The sequence below is a fragment of the Seriola lalandi genome, unplaced genomic scaffold (genome assembly GCF_002814215.2).
Source record: "Seriola lalandi dorsalis isolate HSWRI2012SDOR001 ecotype SW California unplaced genomic scaffold, Sedor1 jcf7180002054962, whole genome shotgun sequence".
Taxonomy (NCBI): domain Eukaryota; kingdom Metazoa; phylum Chordata; class Actinopteri; order Carangiformes; family Carangidae; genus Seriola; species Seriola lalandi.
Window position 1 is genome coordinate 246,635 of NW_019525513.1, and position 15,278 is coordinate 261,912.

General features: G+C 41.8%; 1 protein-coding gene across 1 annotated transcript; it reads right to left on the bottom strand.

The window, feature by feature from the left end:
- Positions 1-1,895: 1,895 nt before the first annotated feature.
- txndc16 (thioredoxin domain containing 16) lies at positions 1,896-14,832 on the bottom strand. Its single transcript, XM_023395362.2, has 20 exons — positions 14,429-14,832; positions 13,833-14,013; positions 12,901-12,983; positions 12,681-12,754; positions 11,872-11,946; positions 11,531-11,652; positions 11,313-11,403; positions 10,883-11,051; positions 10,518-10,687; positions 10,194-10,254; positions 9,949-10,081; positions 9,686-9,832; positions 9,447-9,506; positions 8,758-8,962; positions 6,659-6,795; positions 5,761-5,845; positions 5,097-5,235; positions 4,313-4,500; positions 4,045-4,235; positions 1,896-2,226 (listed from the first exon to the last, which is right to left on the bottom strand). The coding sequence occupies exons 2-20, from the start codon at positions 13,984-13,986 to the stop codon at positions 1,955-1,957; spliced, it is 2,556 nt and encodes an 851-aa protein (XP_023251130.1). The 5' UTR covers positions 13,987-14,013; positions 14,429-14,832; the 3' UTR covers positions 1,896-1,954.
- Between the last annotated feature and the right edge of the window lie 446 nt (positions 14,833-15,278).

Below are 15,278 nucleotides of genomic sequence, written 5' to 3' on the forward strand. Positions count from 1 at the left end.
GCACGGTGGGGCAGCGGATAGCACTGTTGCCTCACTGTTGCCGGTGTCAACGGACAGGCTAATGCTGGTGAACAGCCCTGGCCTGTCTCCTATCAGTAGTTTACACTGTGCCACACAGGGGGGAACTGGGCTCACTGGTGGTTCTGGCCTCGTTACTGAGACCAGAACCACCACTGAGCCCAGTTCCCCCCTGTCCTGGCGTGGGTTTTCCTCCGGGTCCTCCGGTTTTTCCCACACTCTAATTCAAACTCTAATTTGGACAATAAAATCATTCAATTAGATACTATTGATTCCTGAATGGACTTCTTCTTAATATAATCATATGACATGACATATATAATATTTCCTGTTCATATTTTTCCGTGTTGAATATTGATCATACAGTGAGTGTAACTTATTTAAAATCTAATTATTTAACTTATTTAAATTAAGAAAATATAGTGGAGAAAAAGTTCAATATTTTCCTCTGAAAAATGAAGTAAAGCACAAAATGTGAGGAAGATCTTAACTTAAGGGGTTTTACAATGGATTAACTGACTTTAAGTGATTTCTTAAATATAAGACCAGAATAAGGAGAAAACCTTAAATACTTAAGTGAACATTTTAAGGAAACCTTAAGGGTGAAATTAAGGGTTTTTTGTGCAGCTGTTTTCAGTGTTTTGCTCTTATTTTGGTAAGTCTGCCAATAGTAACACAGACTGGTCATTTCAGAACAATGCTTTACTTTAATAACAAAATTTGACCATTTAAAAAAGGTGTTAATTGGTGATAAAATTAGTGTTAGTAATAAAATAAAACATGTTTACCATTTAGCATCAGACATATCCAGTAAAACAAAACATGTTTAGACCTGATATTGAATATTCTAAGAAACGTCCATTTCCCATATATAAGCTTTACTGGATTGTCTACCAACATGTTAACACACACCTGGGTTAATGTACACCACTTTTTTCTGATTTTAAAATAAAATAAAATTCTATTTGATATATATTGTTTTTAAAAAAAAAAAAAAAGGAAAAAGGATTTTTGAGAAAGGAAGGGTTCTGCTCAAGAAGCTGTTCATTTCCTGCAGACTTCTACTACTTTGTAGCTGTAAGACAATTTCTCGGTAAATAACGCCTCAAAAGGCTGCAGTTTATGCACAAAACTAAAACTGCAGGGGTGATTCAGTGGCTCACCTGGTCGAGCGCTTACCACACTGGTTTAGTCCTAACCGCAGAGGCCGTGGGTTCGAGTCTGACCCGAGGCCCTTTGCTGCATGTCATCCCTTCTCTCTCTCCCTGACTTTCCTTTCTCTCTCTCACTGCTCCTAAAGGCAGAATGCCAAAAAAAAAATAACTTCACAAAACAAACTAAAACTGAATTTGGCAGATAAAGCATCAACAAAAAATAACATTTAACATTAACAAGTATGAAGCCTAAAATCTCTGAGTTTGTGTCTCTAACAAAGTTAAACCAGCTCCAGAGTTAAACTGCCTCCCTCAGGTTCACAACCTGCTGCGTCTTGTTTTAACTGAAAACACAGACAGAAATTCGCAGGAACGGCTGACACACTGACGCACACTTATGCAAATTGTGGCTTTAAAATAATAAAGAAAAAAAAATAGGTCAGGTAATCAGCTGAAACCACAGAGTTCACTGGGAAACAGTCAGAAGACCACAGCAGACTGTGGATGAAGAAAACTGGAAATGACACAAAGCATTGCTGTAAACAACCCTGAGAAAATACTGAGGTGATATTAACATATAAATAGAAAAATATATATCAATTGTTTTATGCTAAATCTTTACTAATCTGAAAGTAGAAGTACAAGAAGGAGTGTTTTAAAACAGCTTCATAAACATAGAAAATAAAATGATACTTAAATAAAATGAAAAAACTGAAGCTCATATCAATAGTCGAACAAATTTAATCAATGGCTTCGTGTCATTTCCCTCCATTCGTAATCGGTTACAGTTCAGAGTGAGGGTTAGGGTTCGCATCAGGAGCAGCAGAGCTGGAGGACGAATCTGTCGCCTCTTCTACCACCAAATTATTTCCCACATTCGCCTCTTCCTCTTCCTCACCCACAACCTCCTCCTCTTCTTCCTCTTCCTCTTCTTCTTCTTCTTGTTTCTCTTTGGGCGCTTGCTGCTGAGTGGAGCCGGGTTCCTGCGCGTCCATGACTTTCAGGAAGTCGTAGAACTTGACGGCAGGAGGCCAACTGTCCTCCACCAACATCCCTGCAGAGACGGACCAACACAGAGATCTCTCACTGCAAAGTTCGGTTTGATAAAGGGTTCAAGATGATTTCATTTAATACTATTTACCATCATTAAAATTACTACTGAAACTGCCTGGCATGAAAACTGGAGGCTTTACACCATTAGGCAGCTTTAAAGTTCTGCAGATCTCCAGCCTCTCCGTGGAGAATGGATGGAATGTGCTGGACGACATTAACAGATAATAATCCTCTCGGTTCAGATGGTCTGACACAAGTCTTATCTCGGCAAACACACAGGGATCTGAGGTGAAGGGTTAAGTGCTGCAGATAGTTGTGCCTTAAAGGCTGAAGTTTCTTTAACAATCATCACCTTCATGTAAAGACTCATTTACGTTCAGTGCATCAGTAACCTGAAGCCTCTCGCACATGTCGTTCACATTCCTCAGACAGAAAGGCCACAAACTCAAATCTGTACGTTTTACCAACATGTACAACTGGTGCCGTATTCCTTTAACTTCTCTCATCCTTTAACTCAGAAACAGCTTTATTACCACTCTGTTTTTATATCAACTCATGGGACACACAACCTGCCTCAACCCTCTTTATTTCGTCTGGTACAAGTTAATGAAATCCCATAAATCACAAGCATTTGACGGTATCCACTTTTGAAGAGTAGAAGCAGACTTGATTTAAAAAGGCGAAGTCAAATAATTCTAATTAATCTGTTTATAGTGTATGAAATAAAACGTGGATCAATAAAAGCCATAAACACAACAGTGCACGTAGGAAAGGTTTAAATGCCATTAAATGGTGTCATCGCGTTAAATCTGATGTTGAATCTGTATATTTGTAAGTGGAAATGGGAGACTGGTGGAAGTGCACACAGAGCAGACACTGTGCTGATGATGTGCGGACTGGAGTCAGCCAGCTGCAAAGCCAAGACGTTTGTTGAGTTGGAAAGTCATCACTGCAGTTAGCCGCCTAATCGCTGCATGCATTGTTGTGACTACCTGCATTATCTCCAGCAAGGTGGTTGTTTTGTCTGTTGGATTGTTTGCTTGCTTGTTTGCTTGTCAGCAGGATTACTGAACCAATTTGCACCAAACTGCTGGAGGGATTAAGGAACAGGCCGGGGAAGAAACCATTGCATCTGCGGTGCCAATGCTGCACACGTGTCAGTCAGATCCAGATTATTGTCTGCGTAGGATTGTTTGGAGGTATGCGCTCTCCTTCCGTTCTACTCATGGATGTATTCACCAGCTGGGAAACACATTTAGATGCAGATATTTGCACTTCAACAGCAGGTGCCGAACAGACCTTAATACTCACAACAAACACGCTGTGAGGCAAATGACTGACTTTATGGAGCAATTACAGTGAACAGAGAGGGGGAAGTGACTCAGAGAGAAAGTGAGGAGCTTGATAATGTTTCTTTGTTTCTCAGGATTCACCCTGTTTCTGATAGAGATAGATCAACTGAATCACTGCAGTGATCCATCTCTTTTGGCTCTACTGCGATGACTGTTTGGATAATACTTACAGTAATATAGTAAACAGTAAGACCTTACAAAACTGCTCTCCGACCGCTTTTGGTTCCAGTTTTTAGGCTTTTTTTATGATTTGGATTTGTTGCTGTTTTGTGTACTAGTCAAAACATGATTCATTAATGTTTTAAAGAACGTGAATGAAGACAACTGTTTAAGGAAACCATGCACATTTCTACCTGCTTCAGATGCTGCTTCAAGTGAATATATCAATTACTACAGGTTGAAACGTCCTGTGCACATTTATTATATTGCAGACTTTTATTTTGTTAAACACACTTCCTCCTCCGTACCTGCAGGTGAGTGAGTCCCGTCCTCGATCCTCTGCAGCCACTGCAGGACAGAGCGGGCCACGATGGGGGTGTTGGGGGGGTACTGATAGATTTCATCTCCAGAGGGCAGATGGGTGAGGACCAGAGCGGGGAGGGGGGGCATAGAGCCCAGGTATGACCCCAGGACGGACATGCCAGCCGGAGTACGGCCACTGGGAAACACACCAGCAATTAATAAAATACTCAAATAATAATGAGATTGATTGACAACAGTGGGAGGTGCACTTACAGGTGGATCCAGCAGGCTAGATATCGCTCCATCCTCCCCTCCCCCAACTCTACCACTCGTCTCATCTCCCCCACCAGCGCCTGGTTCTGCCTCCGTCCGATCTCGTCCTCCTCCTCTCCCACAAAGAGGAGGAGGAGGGCTTTACCCAGAGAGAGGAAGGACGGCAGGTTTCCCACCGTCAGTTCAGGCTGGAGATGCAACAGAGTCATTCCAGTGATCCAGTGACAACATAAATATAAATAAAACAGAGAGGCTTTACAGAAGGTCTGATAGAAATCTTTCTTTTACATGGTTAATTAGGCCTTGCTGCATTCTGGGATTGATTAAATCAGGACAACAGCGCCACCAAAAGGAGACAACTTGTCACTGGTTGGAGGTCATGTTGTTGAGCAACATGTAGATTAAAACACTGCTGCTTCCACTTCAGTTAATTCCATATGTTTACGTGACTCAGACAATGATGCATCCCTCTGCGGCCTTGATTTACTGCAGAAACCACACATGCACAACTGAATCCACATATGGAGCTTGTTATTTGTGACATGCTGTGAACAATTCCATCTCGGGTTCCAAGAAACACCCACACCAAGTTTTGACATCGGGCGATTTCACTTCAGTTTATTTAAATGAAGAGAAAAGCACAAGCTGAGACCTGGGAATTTTTCATTTGGCTGTATTACTCCTAATTGTCCAATTATAGTAAAACATTCTCCTTTTTTCAGTGTTTCTCAATGCAAAGATGATTATACGACACAGACAGACAAATGAACACAGCTGGATTTACCACAGGATGCAGCAGTGCTGTGTTGATGTGTGTGAGCAGCTCTTCAGCCGACGACACGGGCAGCGTGGAGGGACGAGTGTGTGTCCTCCAAGATGGAAACACCAACACTGCAGGGAGGTCGACGGTGTGGTCTGCAGCCCTGAGCAGCAAAACACGCACATATACACAAACCCACACACGACACACACCATATGATATAAAATATACACACAAACAGACAGAAAAAATGTATTTAAAATAGAAATATAATAATCAAAAAGAATTTAAATCATTATTAAAGACATTAAGGTAATACATTGAGCCAATATAAGACTTTTTAATGACACAGGAATACTTTAACCTTAACAAAATGCAACCATACATTGACAAAAGTAACCTTTCAATACTCGACTGGATTTGAATCCAATTTGAATTTGTATTTTGACAGGCTGCTGATGTGAACTGAACCCATCAAAAACAAACCTATTTCACAGATACCATCTCGTTCTGCTTTAAAGTGCTGGCAGAAATGCTGCCTTTAAATGTTACTGAGCAAACACAACTCAGAAAATGCACCTTCTCATTTCCGCGTCGTACTTTGTGTTTCGTCACTTCTAGATAAAAGCAGATGAAAGAAATTCAAATAAAATCCCAAATTTTAGGATCTTGACTTTAGAGCTGTTACCATTTCTCTGCCAGTTCGTCTGTCAACAGACCAGTCAGCACCTCTCCTCTCAATGACTCCGCTGCTTCGGTAAACACCGGGACTCCTGGCAAGAGAGAGAGACGTCAACATTACACCATCACATGATGTCGGTGACAGTGGACCGGCCAGTGGTTTGTACAGAGAGCAAGACCGGGTCATGACCTGGTCCGTCTTTCATTAAAATGTGAACTTTCTTTTCAGGTCTTCCAAGTTCCAGAGATAAAGTTGTTAATATTTCATATTTTTCTTGAAAAAGAGTTTATCACCATGAACACACACACACACACTGTATTTTGTTTTGACTCAATCCGACACACACCTGCTGCCAGGAACACTCACTAAAGTCCAGATCAGACTGAGCTTTGCACTGTGTTGAGCTGAACCTGGTTTATCTTCCTCTGTGATCTAGCAAGGCGCGGCTGCAGCAGCCAGTCAAATATGTACATTCACACCTTCCTGGTATTTTACATAAACATATAACATAAACACTGTTTCTGCTGTTTAGCTTGAAAACAGTTTCAAACAAGCGAACTTTTTTCCTCGAGTTTGAGGAACATTTGCAAATTACTGTGGCTTTTTAAAAAAATAAAAATAAAAGCATAAATATTTGTGACCAGTTTTTTCATATTTGCGTCATCAGCAGGAGACTCTCCGATTTGTTTGGCATTAAGAAAAATGCACAATAACACCAACCTTATTCTTTAAGTGTAGATTCATCTCAACCTTTTGACTGACTGAGGCAAAGCTTCTATGGCCATTAAAAAGTTGATGAAATCCAAGTTTTCATATCATCAATTAGAAAATTTCTCAGCTCATCAATAGCCAATAATGTGCTGTGATGCATTGATCATGCCAACACACAACTGCCGCTTCCTACCTGCATGTGTTCCTGTCTTAAACAGCCCCAGCACTCTGTCAGGCTTACAGCCTGCGAGCTCAGGGTGAGGCACTTCCTGAAGAAATGACATCACATCCTCCTGGGTGGACAGCGGCGCAGGAGACGCAGGGCGGCTCCTGGTTACAGAACAAAACATGACAGTAAATAGTATATAAATAATATATTAAAAGATGACATCCCCATACAGGCAGCTTTTACACTGTTATTTCTAAAGAATTACTACAAGTGAGTGAGCAAGACTCAAGCTTTTATTTCAAGTAAATGAAAATGGACTCTGCGCTGACAGTTCTTTCCACAGCCCAGAGGTGTGTTTGGACCTGACGGATGTTGTCCAGGAGAAATGGCGACAACAACTTGGTCTGACTGGTCTCATGCTGCTCCGAGGAGAGACTCCTTCATCAAGACATGATGAAAAAACAAAAGCACGGATCCAAGTCTCTGGGAGATTACAGGACAAAGAGGCTCTGCCTGAGGAAAATCTCCTGACTTACAGAGAACATGACCGCACATGAATATAAGCACGGACTCCAAGAATCCTTCAGACTTAAGAAGTATTCATAAAATGTCCCCTAAGATGGATGTTTTCATGCAGCAGCGGTTTCAACATGTGCACGATCTCTTATGAGTTTATATATATTTATAGTAGCTTCTTTAAGGTTAGGCCGAGGTCTAATGCAAACATACTGTAACCCTTTGTTCTTACATGTCATTGATATCACTCTGATGTCCAAAGCAAACATCCCTGTGGGGAACGGCAGGATGTTTCCTTCACATTCTTTATCATATATGGAGATTTTTAGAAGCAGCAGAATATTTACTACATTTTTGGATACTTTGAATTTTGAGTTTTGTTTGTTTTTATGTGGATGACGATCAAGTTGTTTGTTTATTCTGCTCTTTGTGCAGCAACAAGATCTGAATTATCTCATGAATTATCTTATATCCATTTATGTATAAATTTGTCCTAAAATTTGATTTGATCTTTAGTAGTTATTATCAGGAACAAACACAATCTGTTTTTACTAATAACACACAAGTCATTATATGTGTTATTCATGCAAACATTCACAGTGTATCTAGAAACAGTATGTGAACCCTTCAATTAACAAAAGTATACTGGAGTCCAGTCAATGAATCCAGATCAAAGGTTCGTGTTAGAGCTAAAACATTTTGAGTTTTCTGCAGATGTGGACCATTCCTCACAAAAAAGATCTCAGGGACTCAGGATCAATCATCGAAGGGAAAATGAATTCTCAAGTTTATCCAGGTCTCTTCCAGGATAACGTCAGGGTGTCTGTCCACCAGCTGACGCTCAGGAGAAGCTGAGTGATGCAGCAGGACAATGACCCCAAACATCAAAGTAAGTAAATAAATTGAACTATAGGCTGACTTCAAACGGAGAAAATCCACCTGTTGGATCGGCCCAGAGCCCAGACCTTAATCCAATAAAAGATCCTGTGGAATGAACTGAAGTCTGAGCTGAAGCAGTTCTGTAGGAAGAATGGTCTAAAGCTCCTCCTGAACATTGTGCAGCTCTGATCAGCTTTTACTGGAAGAGCTGCTTTGACGTTACTGATGCCAAAAGGAGGTTCAACCAGTTATTGAATCTATCTACTTCTCCCACCAGCACTGAGAATAAGACACAGAAGATTATAATAGTTTGTATGATATGAGCTTAGGGACTCTGTGTTTGTCTATATTCGTGATTAAGATGAAGATCAATAAAACAAGGTCAATCCAAAGGGTTCACACACTTTTTCTTGCCGCTGTAACTGGTTGAATGAGCAAATTTGAATGTGTTATATGTAATTAAAGGGATACTCCAGTTAATTAGCTAACTCTGGATACTACATTTCCCATGATGCAACTTGATAGCGTCTTTAATTACACCTGTCCAGGGCCAAGAGGAAGAAACCTGATGCTGACATCACTATGACGTCATCAGGGCTGTTTTTTTCTCTCACTCCAGTCACAGAAGACGTTCTACGCCTGTTTCCATAGAAACAGTAATACTCTACATAACATAACGATAACGATATAATTTAACTCCTGCTTTGACACAGACAAGAAAAACTTACAGCATGATGAAGCGATGCAGTGCTTCACTACCCAGCATGCCCCTGTAGTGCTGGGCCGACTCCTGGGGGCGGAGCACCAAGACAACGGGGAAGGCCGTGATTGGCTGAAACAGGGCCGGGAGAGCACCGCCTGGCTGAGCGGCACAGAGGTCGGTCCACTCGCCACAGTCGACCGCGCCCATGTGGACGTCATCGACCTCGGAGTCTGAGGAAAAAGAGCGTTGACCAGGAAAACATCAACATCAGGTCACTTCAAAACTGTCTAAACTTATAACTGTAATAAATCACATAGTGAAACCTAAAATCATCTGAGATCAGAGGTGGCAAAATTACAAGTTTTCACGAACGCACCGTAAAGCAGACTTCGCCAGAGATGCGTGAGAATAATCAGTTTGCCAAAAATGTAAACAAAAACAGAGCTGGATGAAGCTGCAGCTCAGAGCTAACTCACAGACGCCATGGCAACATTATACTTCCTGTTTACACCCCCCAAAAACTCTATAGCTCCAAATATTACAAACATGTAAAACAAAGAGTATTTACTTTTTTCTGTAGCACTGTCAATTTCTTTTGACACTAGTAAGACTCAGAACGTCCTCTGAACACGGTCTTATATTCCTCGACACTGGGTCACAGTGTCAGACCCTGAAAACCTCCACTCCTGTCTGTTACTGTCACCTCCCGATTACCTGCAAGCCTCTCCGCAACTTCAATGAAGGAGCTGAGAAAAGCCATGGAAACAGCATCCCCTGGTGGTGAGAACAGAAACTACAATTAATTCAATCCACGTTTAATTATTTTAAATCATAATCATTTGCTTCTCGCCCTTTTTTTTTTTTAAATAGAAAGTGTGAAAATAAGAGCACATCTCCAACAACAGCACATTTCCCCCAAAGACACTGCACTAATGTCAGAGACTGTGTCTTACATTTGAGGTAGAAGAGCACCACCGTCAGGCTGCTTTGTGCTACTGTAGTGTGGAAGTTTTCAGAGGTTAGTTGGGTGATTGAGTCCATGTCCAGCAGGTTGCCTCGGTTTTCATAGACAGACGCTGCAATTTCATCGTCCAGCTGCCCTGTAAACACACACAGAAACATAAATACACAGGTATATCTTCTCCCTCGTCCTCCTCCCTCCTTTGCTTCCTGTTTTTCAGTCTTATTCTCTCCATTTTACCACTGGACATTTTACCAAACTCTGAATCCTCGTCCTCCTCTTCATCCTCCTCGTCCTCCTCCTCCTCCCCTCCCTCTTCCTCTTCATTTGTGAAGAGCTCCAACACCTCATCAAGGTTGTGCAAGGTCATATACTTGACTTCAGAACCCTTGAAGTGCACACACACACACACACACACACACACACACACAGAAGTAAAGCACTCATGGGTAAGAATAACAAGTAATTTCGTTTGTTTATTTTGTTCGTGACCATCATACCTTCTCAGGCAGCCTGTAAGCAACATTATATTCATCAGGAGTTTTCACTGCAGCACTCTGCCTAAACACACACACACACACACACACACACACACACACACACACACACACACAGCCAGACAGTGACAAAGGTAAATTAGTTTTGCTGGAGAAACAGAAACAGGAAACAGATACAGTAAAAACACAGGGGGGAAAAAAAACAGTATTTGTTAGCTCTATACAATGTGTTTGTGATTGTAATGTAATTTGTTTTAGAAATGGTATAAAAATAAATAAACAACAATCTCTTATCGGCTCAGAGATGTACCTGTACCTGCTACACACCTGTGTACGAGTAGCAGCAGGGCAATGCCACGGAGCCTCCAGGCCAGGGTGGTGGCTGTGTCCAGGTCCAGGTGCTCGGTTGCGGGGCGAGAGAACAGGAACACCTGGGGGGTCTGCTGGTAGGGGAACTGTGGGGGCGGGACCACGGAGGGGTCATCGTATACTTCAGACTGGCAGCAGAGAGACACATGCAATTATGTACATGTTAACGGTTTAATTAGCTTTAACCTTTCGGACGTCCTGACAGTGAAGCAATGATCATTAACGAACACAGTCTGTAATTACAGCGAAAAACAGGGGACAGGCTGTTGTGGTTTGTGCTCATTATGAATAATTGCCCCTTTAATTAAATGCATCCTATTTACCACCAGTGGAGCCTCCATGAGCTGCAGGAAGGAGTGGAGGCTGAGGATGGACAGGGGTTTCCTCATGCGGGTCAGAGGGCAGCGCTCAGAGGTCATCGGGGTCATGAACCTAATGTGAACTCCACAGTGGAGGAACCACACCTGAGACGAGTGAGACGACTCATTGACACTGAGAGAGAGAGAGAGAGAGACAGACAGTGAATACAAACATTCTCCTGTAATATCTGACCCTCCGTATTCTATGTGCTGCTCTTTGTGAATCGATGTGATCTGTACTCGATGTCTCAGGTCTGTGTTTCCAAGCAGCTCTTCAACCAGACTGATCACTTTATCCCTCTGTTTTTTCACAGTAAGACACCTTCATGAAACACAATCTGGGAACTGTGAAGGAAAAGAAAGGAAAAGCAAAGAAAAGAAAAGAAGAACCCACCCTAAATGTTTCAGGACTGGTCCTCCCGTTATGAGGATGAACTGGTATTTGGTTCCGTACACATAAGCCGTCTCCATCAGCGACCTGTGCTCTGAAGTGATCCGATCAGCAGAAACAATACGATTAATCAGACACAGAACAAGAGCCAGTTCATCAGCTGTTAAACACATCAGTGTGATAATCTCCATTACTAACATGCAGAGCCTCCATGCTCATACCTTGTGTTCCCAGACTGCGGACGTAACCCAGCACGATATCCTTCTGCCCCCTGGCTGCTTTCTCCATGGCCAAGAGGTCGGCGTCTGTGTGGACGTACTTGACCTCTTCACGCAGGATGGCGCTGGAAGAGAAAGAGAAGAGCTGCTGTTTACAGGCTGGGGTTATAATTCACATGTCTGTATGAGATGATGATAAACAGCATTAAATGCAGTGAAATACATAAATAAGCAACAGAAGAAAACGTTATCTGTCTCAAGTGTTTTAGATACAAGTGCAGACTGGAAAGTAAAATCTCCCACAGCTGTGTGGCATTATAACTGAGGGAGTGTTGCTTACTTACAACAGGACTTCAGAGACTATGGAGTTGACGTCAAACACAGTGTCCAAATCCAAACCCAAGAACTCCCTGCCAGCCCTGACACAAAGACGTGGGCAGAGTTAGAGAGAGACAAAACACTGCACCAAATACTCTGTCGCTGGTTTATTGCTGTTTTAGAGAATGTGCTGATTCACCTTCATAGTAGTTTGTGGTTCTGTGGAAGTGTGTTCTGACTGCTACTTCTTGTTCGACTGATGAATATAATTTTAATAATCATGAGTCAATGTAGAAGTCTCGTTTGATTTGACTCTGGAGGCTGTTTCTGTAATGTGATAACCAAATGGTGAGAGTGAGGTTTCCAAATTATGGTGTGGGAGGCTTGACGGGTTGGTACCTGCCACTCTTCTAAAAACAATGTTAGTTATCATCTTTTAAGGCTCTGGTTTTTTTTGCATGTTAACCACCAGTCAGCAGTTACAGCAGCTTGAGTCTCAGTTATAACTCAGTCAAATCTGAACACAGACATGATACACATATTTTAGATTCAGTGTGACGTACACTTTCTGAGGAGATCATTATCTCAGATGTCCTTCGCAGATAAACATCCACAAACATCTCCTTATAACTTCAGCATCAAAGCAGTGACAGTTCTCTCTACATGCATGAGCACATTGTAAACAGCATTTCCAAAATGTAAAGGAATACAAGCTAAAAAAAACATGTCTCCAGCTGTGGCCCAAATCGAAAAACTGTCCTGTTATATACTCTCTGGTTATTTTTTGAGTTTTGTGACTAACCGTCACTGAGTACTTCACGTCTACACAACCTACCTGAACAGAAAAGCTGAGTGCAGGAGCCTTTCATCAGTGCAGTATGTGTGAACCGGCTCTTTATTGCAGTTGACCTGAACAGAGAGAACCGAAAGCTTCGGATCAGCCACACATTCACTTGCTGTCATCTGTGTCCAAATCTTGAAGTAATAAAAACTTGAAAACATGAGCTTTAATAGCAACTTCTTTGACAGATGGAGCACTTTATAACTATGGTTACCTTGCCAACCAGTACTCCATAATCCTGCAGAACTTCAGCTGATTTCTCCAGCTCCACCAGGAAGAGAGAGACGGTTGGAGAGACTGGAGACAGAGGTGGCAGAGACCGAACACTGTTATACTTGATAAGTGACAAGAGATGCTTTAAATAGCAGGCACACGATGGAGATAAAGGATCGTATCGTTTGAATAAAGAATGGAACTTGACATGGCGTTTTTAATGTAAATGAATAAAGACATATTTTTATTCAAGTGTCACCCAAAGGTTCCCCCCGATCTGAACTCACATGAAACCACTTGCCTTACATGCAATGACGAGAGGGAACAGAAGGAAAGCGACAAATTTAAACATACAATGCTGTACAACAACCCCTGATTACTGCAGCACAATCTAAAAATAGACAAACACAAGATTTGGTGGTGTGGGCTACTTTTAGACGTTTGTCCAAAAAGGAAAGCCTCAAAGAATCCATCATCACCTCCTGCCCAAGTGTACCAAGAACTCCTGCCTTAACGACTTCAGAGCAGTCGCCCTAACATCCATGGCCTTCAAGAGACGTGAGTGTATTGTCTTTGCGTGCCTGAAAACCTGCTCTACTCCCCTACTGGACTCTTCTCAGTTCAAATACAGATGCAGCAGATCCATTGATGGTGCAGTTAAACCGACTCCCCAGCGACTCAGCTTTCAGATATTAGACTTTTCCAAAAATTCATTTAAGAGATGTCACGTCAGCATGTTTGGCTAACTTTGCTTTGCATGTGTGAAATATCAATATGTCTGAGAGGTAGCTAAATGCATATGCAACACCCCTGTGCTGAAAGGAACATTTGAAGTGAGCGATGGCTCTGACGAATACATTACAATACTGCTGAGGGACATGTTCTCAATACAAATGTGAGTTGTTTACTTTTGCTACACAGTGAGCGTCCTACCTTTATGCTCAAAATAGATAAACATCATCTTCCCAGAATGCAATTTCTCATAGAAGTCAGCAGCGGTGTATTCAATTAGGTCCGATGTGTTGGCCTTCTCCGTGCATCCTCCTGACCTGGTCCACAACAGGACAGCAGCAATACACATCCACATTGTGCAGAGCAGACTGTATTTTTCTCTCTGTGAAACCAGGAGATGCAGAAGTGTTATCAGCATGGAGGAGTAAACAACAAAAGCACACATAATGAGATAAAATAACTACGTTGTCTGTGCATTAATGTTTACTAGACAAACATTTATGGATAACAGAAACAGGAACTGTGCTCTGATAGTGTTTTTTCATGCCTAATCTCTCAGCTAAATGTTTACACATGAAGCAGCTGTGTCCCATTTATTACTCAGAATACACAGGCTGTAATGATGTCAGCTTTAGTTTCCAAAGGGTTACTCCATGTATGGGTCCCAAACAAACTATTAACACTCACTAGTAGTTCATAAGATTTGCACTGTTATATCTGTTGGTCTCTGAATAGAAACACGAGAGCTGTGAGCAAAGGAACAAGTAGTGACAACAGAGATGCTAGCTTACTGTTACCTGAGAAAGTCGGGGGAGGGTTAAGGTTCAACTTTTGTTTTTCCAAGTGGCAAAAACGTTAAAAGCCACAGTTACAACCGTGGAAAACGGAAATAAACACATTATTACGCCAATTATAAGCAGGAGTTTTTTCCTATTAGTGTAAAATCCCGGGGAAAGTCCAAAAATGGCTTTAGTTAGGAAAATAGATGATGCTAATTCAGTAGCTATGCTTGTTAGCTGCCTGTTGGTTTATATTCGTCCATGGGTTTTTAGAGCTAGCTAAAGCTAACACCTGTAAATTCAGAATAAACACGTCGACATGTGTCTGTGGGAGGTGTAGGCCACAGACATGGCTAGTTTGTAAGCTTATTTTTCGCGAAGCTAAACTGTGAAAGCTGAAAAATGTGTCTTAGAGGAATGATGCTCCATCAGTCAAGCTAATACAGTTGAAACCGTATTTCCGGTTACCATTTGAAAATAAAATCCTACGTTGACGCGTTTGTTTTTGAGTAGTCCATACTACTCAGTACGATGAGCACGAAAATAATTCTGTAAGCAAATGTAGTTGATGGGAATAAAGTTGTTTTATAGTTATAACTTATTCGTTGTTGTCCAAGGTTGTTGTCCCGTGCAAATCAAAACTTTTCGCTTTTACTTTGAAGGCAACACCCCTTTTCCGCCGACGCTGCTTACCTCTCACAAACTTGACATTACTTTCTGCGAATTTGTTTTGATGCCTCTCTTTCTGCGAGGAACGCCCACGTGCTCCTCTGAGCCAATCGGATTGGGAAGCAGTTTCGACTTGAACAAATGACCGATGACAAGCGCGCGGAGGACGGACACCTCTACAGCTGACATCATCATAAAC

What these genes read in the sequence shown, in the direction of transcription:
- txndc16 (XM_023395362.2), bottom strand. Translation starts at nt 13,986, where the DNA reads ATGTGGATGTGTATTGCTGCTGTCCTGTTGTGGACCAGGTCAGGAGGA. An exon ending in GGTGCTCTTCTACCTCAAAT is followed by an intron (nt 9,507 to 9,685) that starts GTAAGACACAGT and finishes TCTCACCACCAG; the next exon opens with GGGATGCTGTTTCCATGGCT. An exon ending in GACGAACTGGCAGAGAAATG is followed by an intron (nt 5,236 to 5,760) that starts GTAACAGCTCTA and finishes TTTGCTGCTCAG; the next exon opens with GGCTGCAGACCACACCGTCG.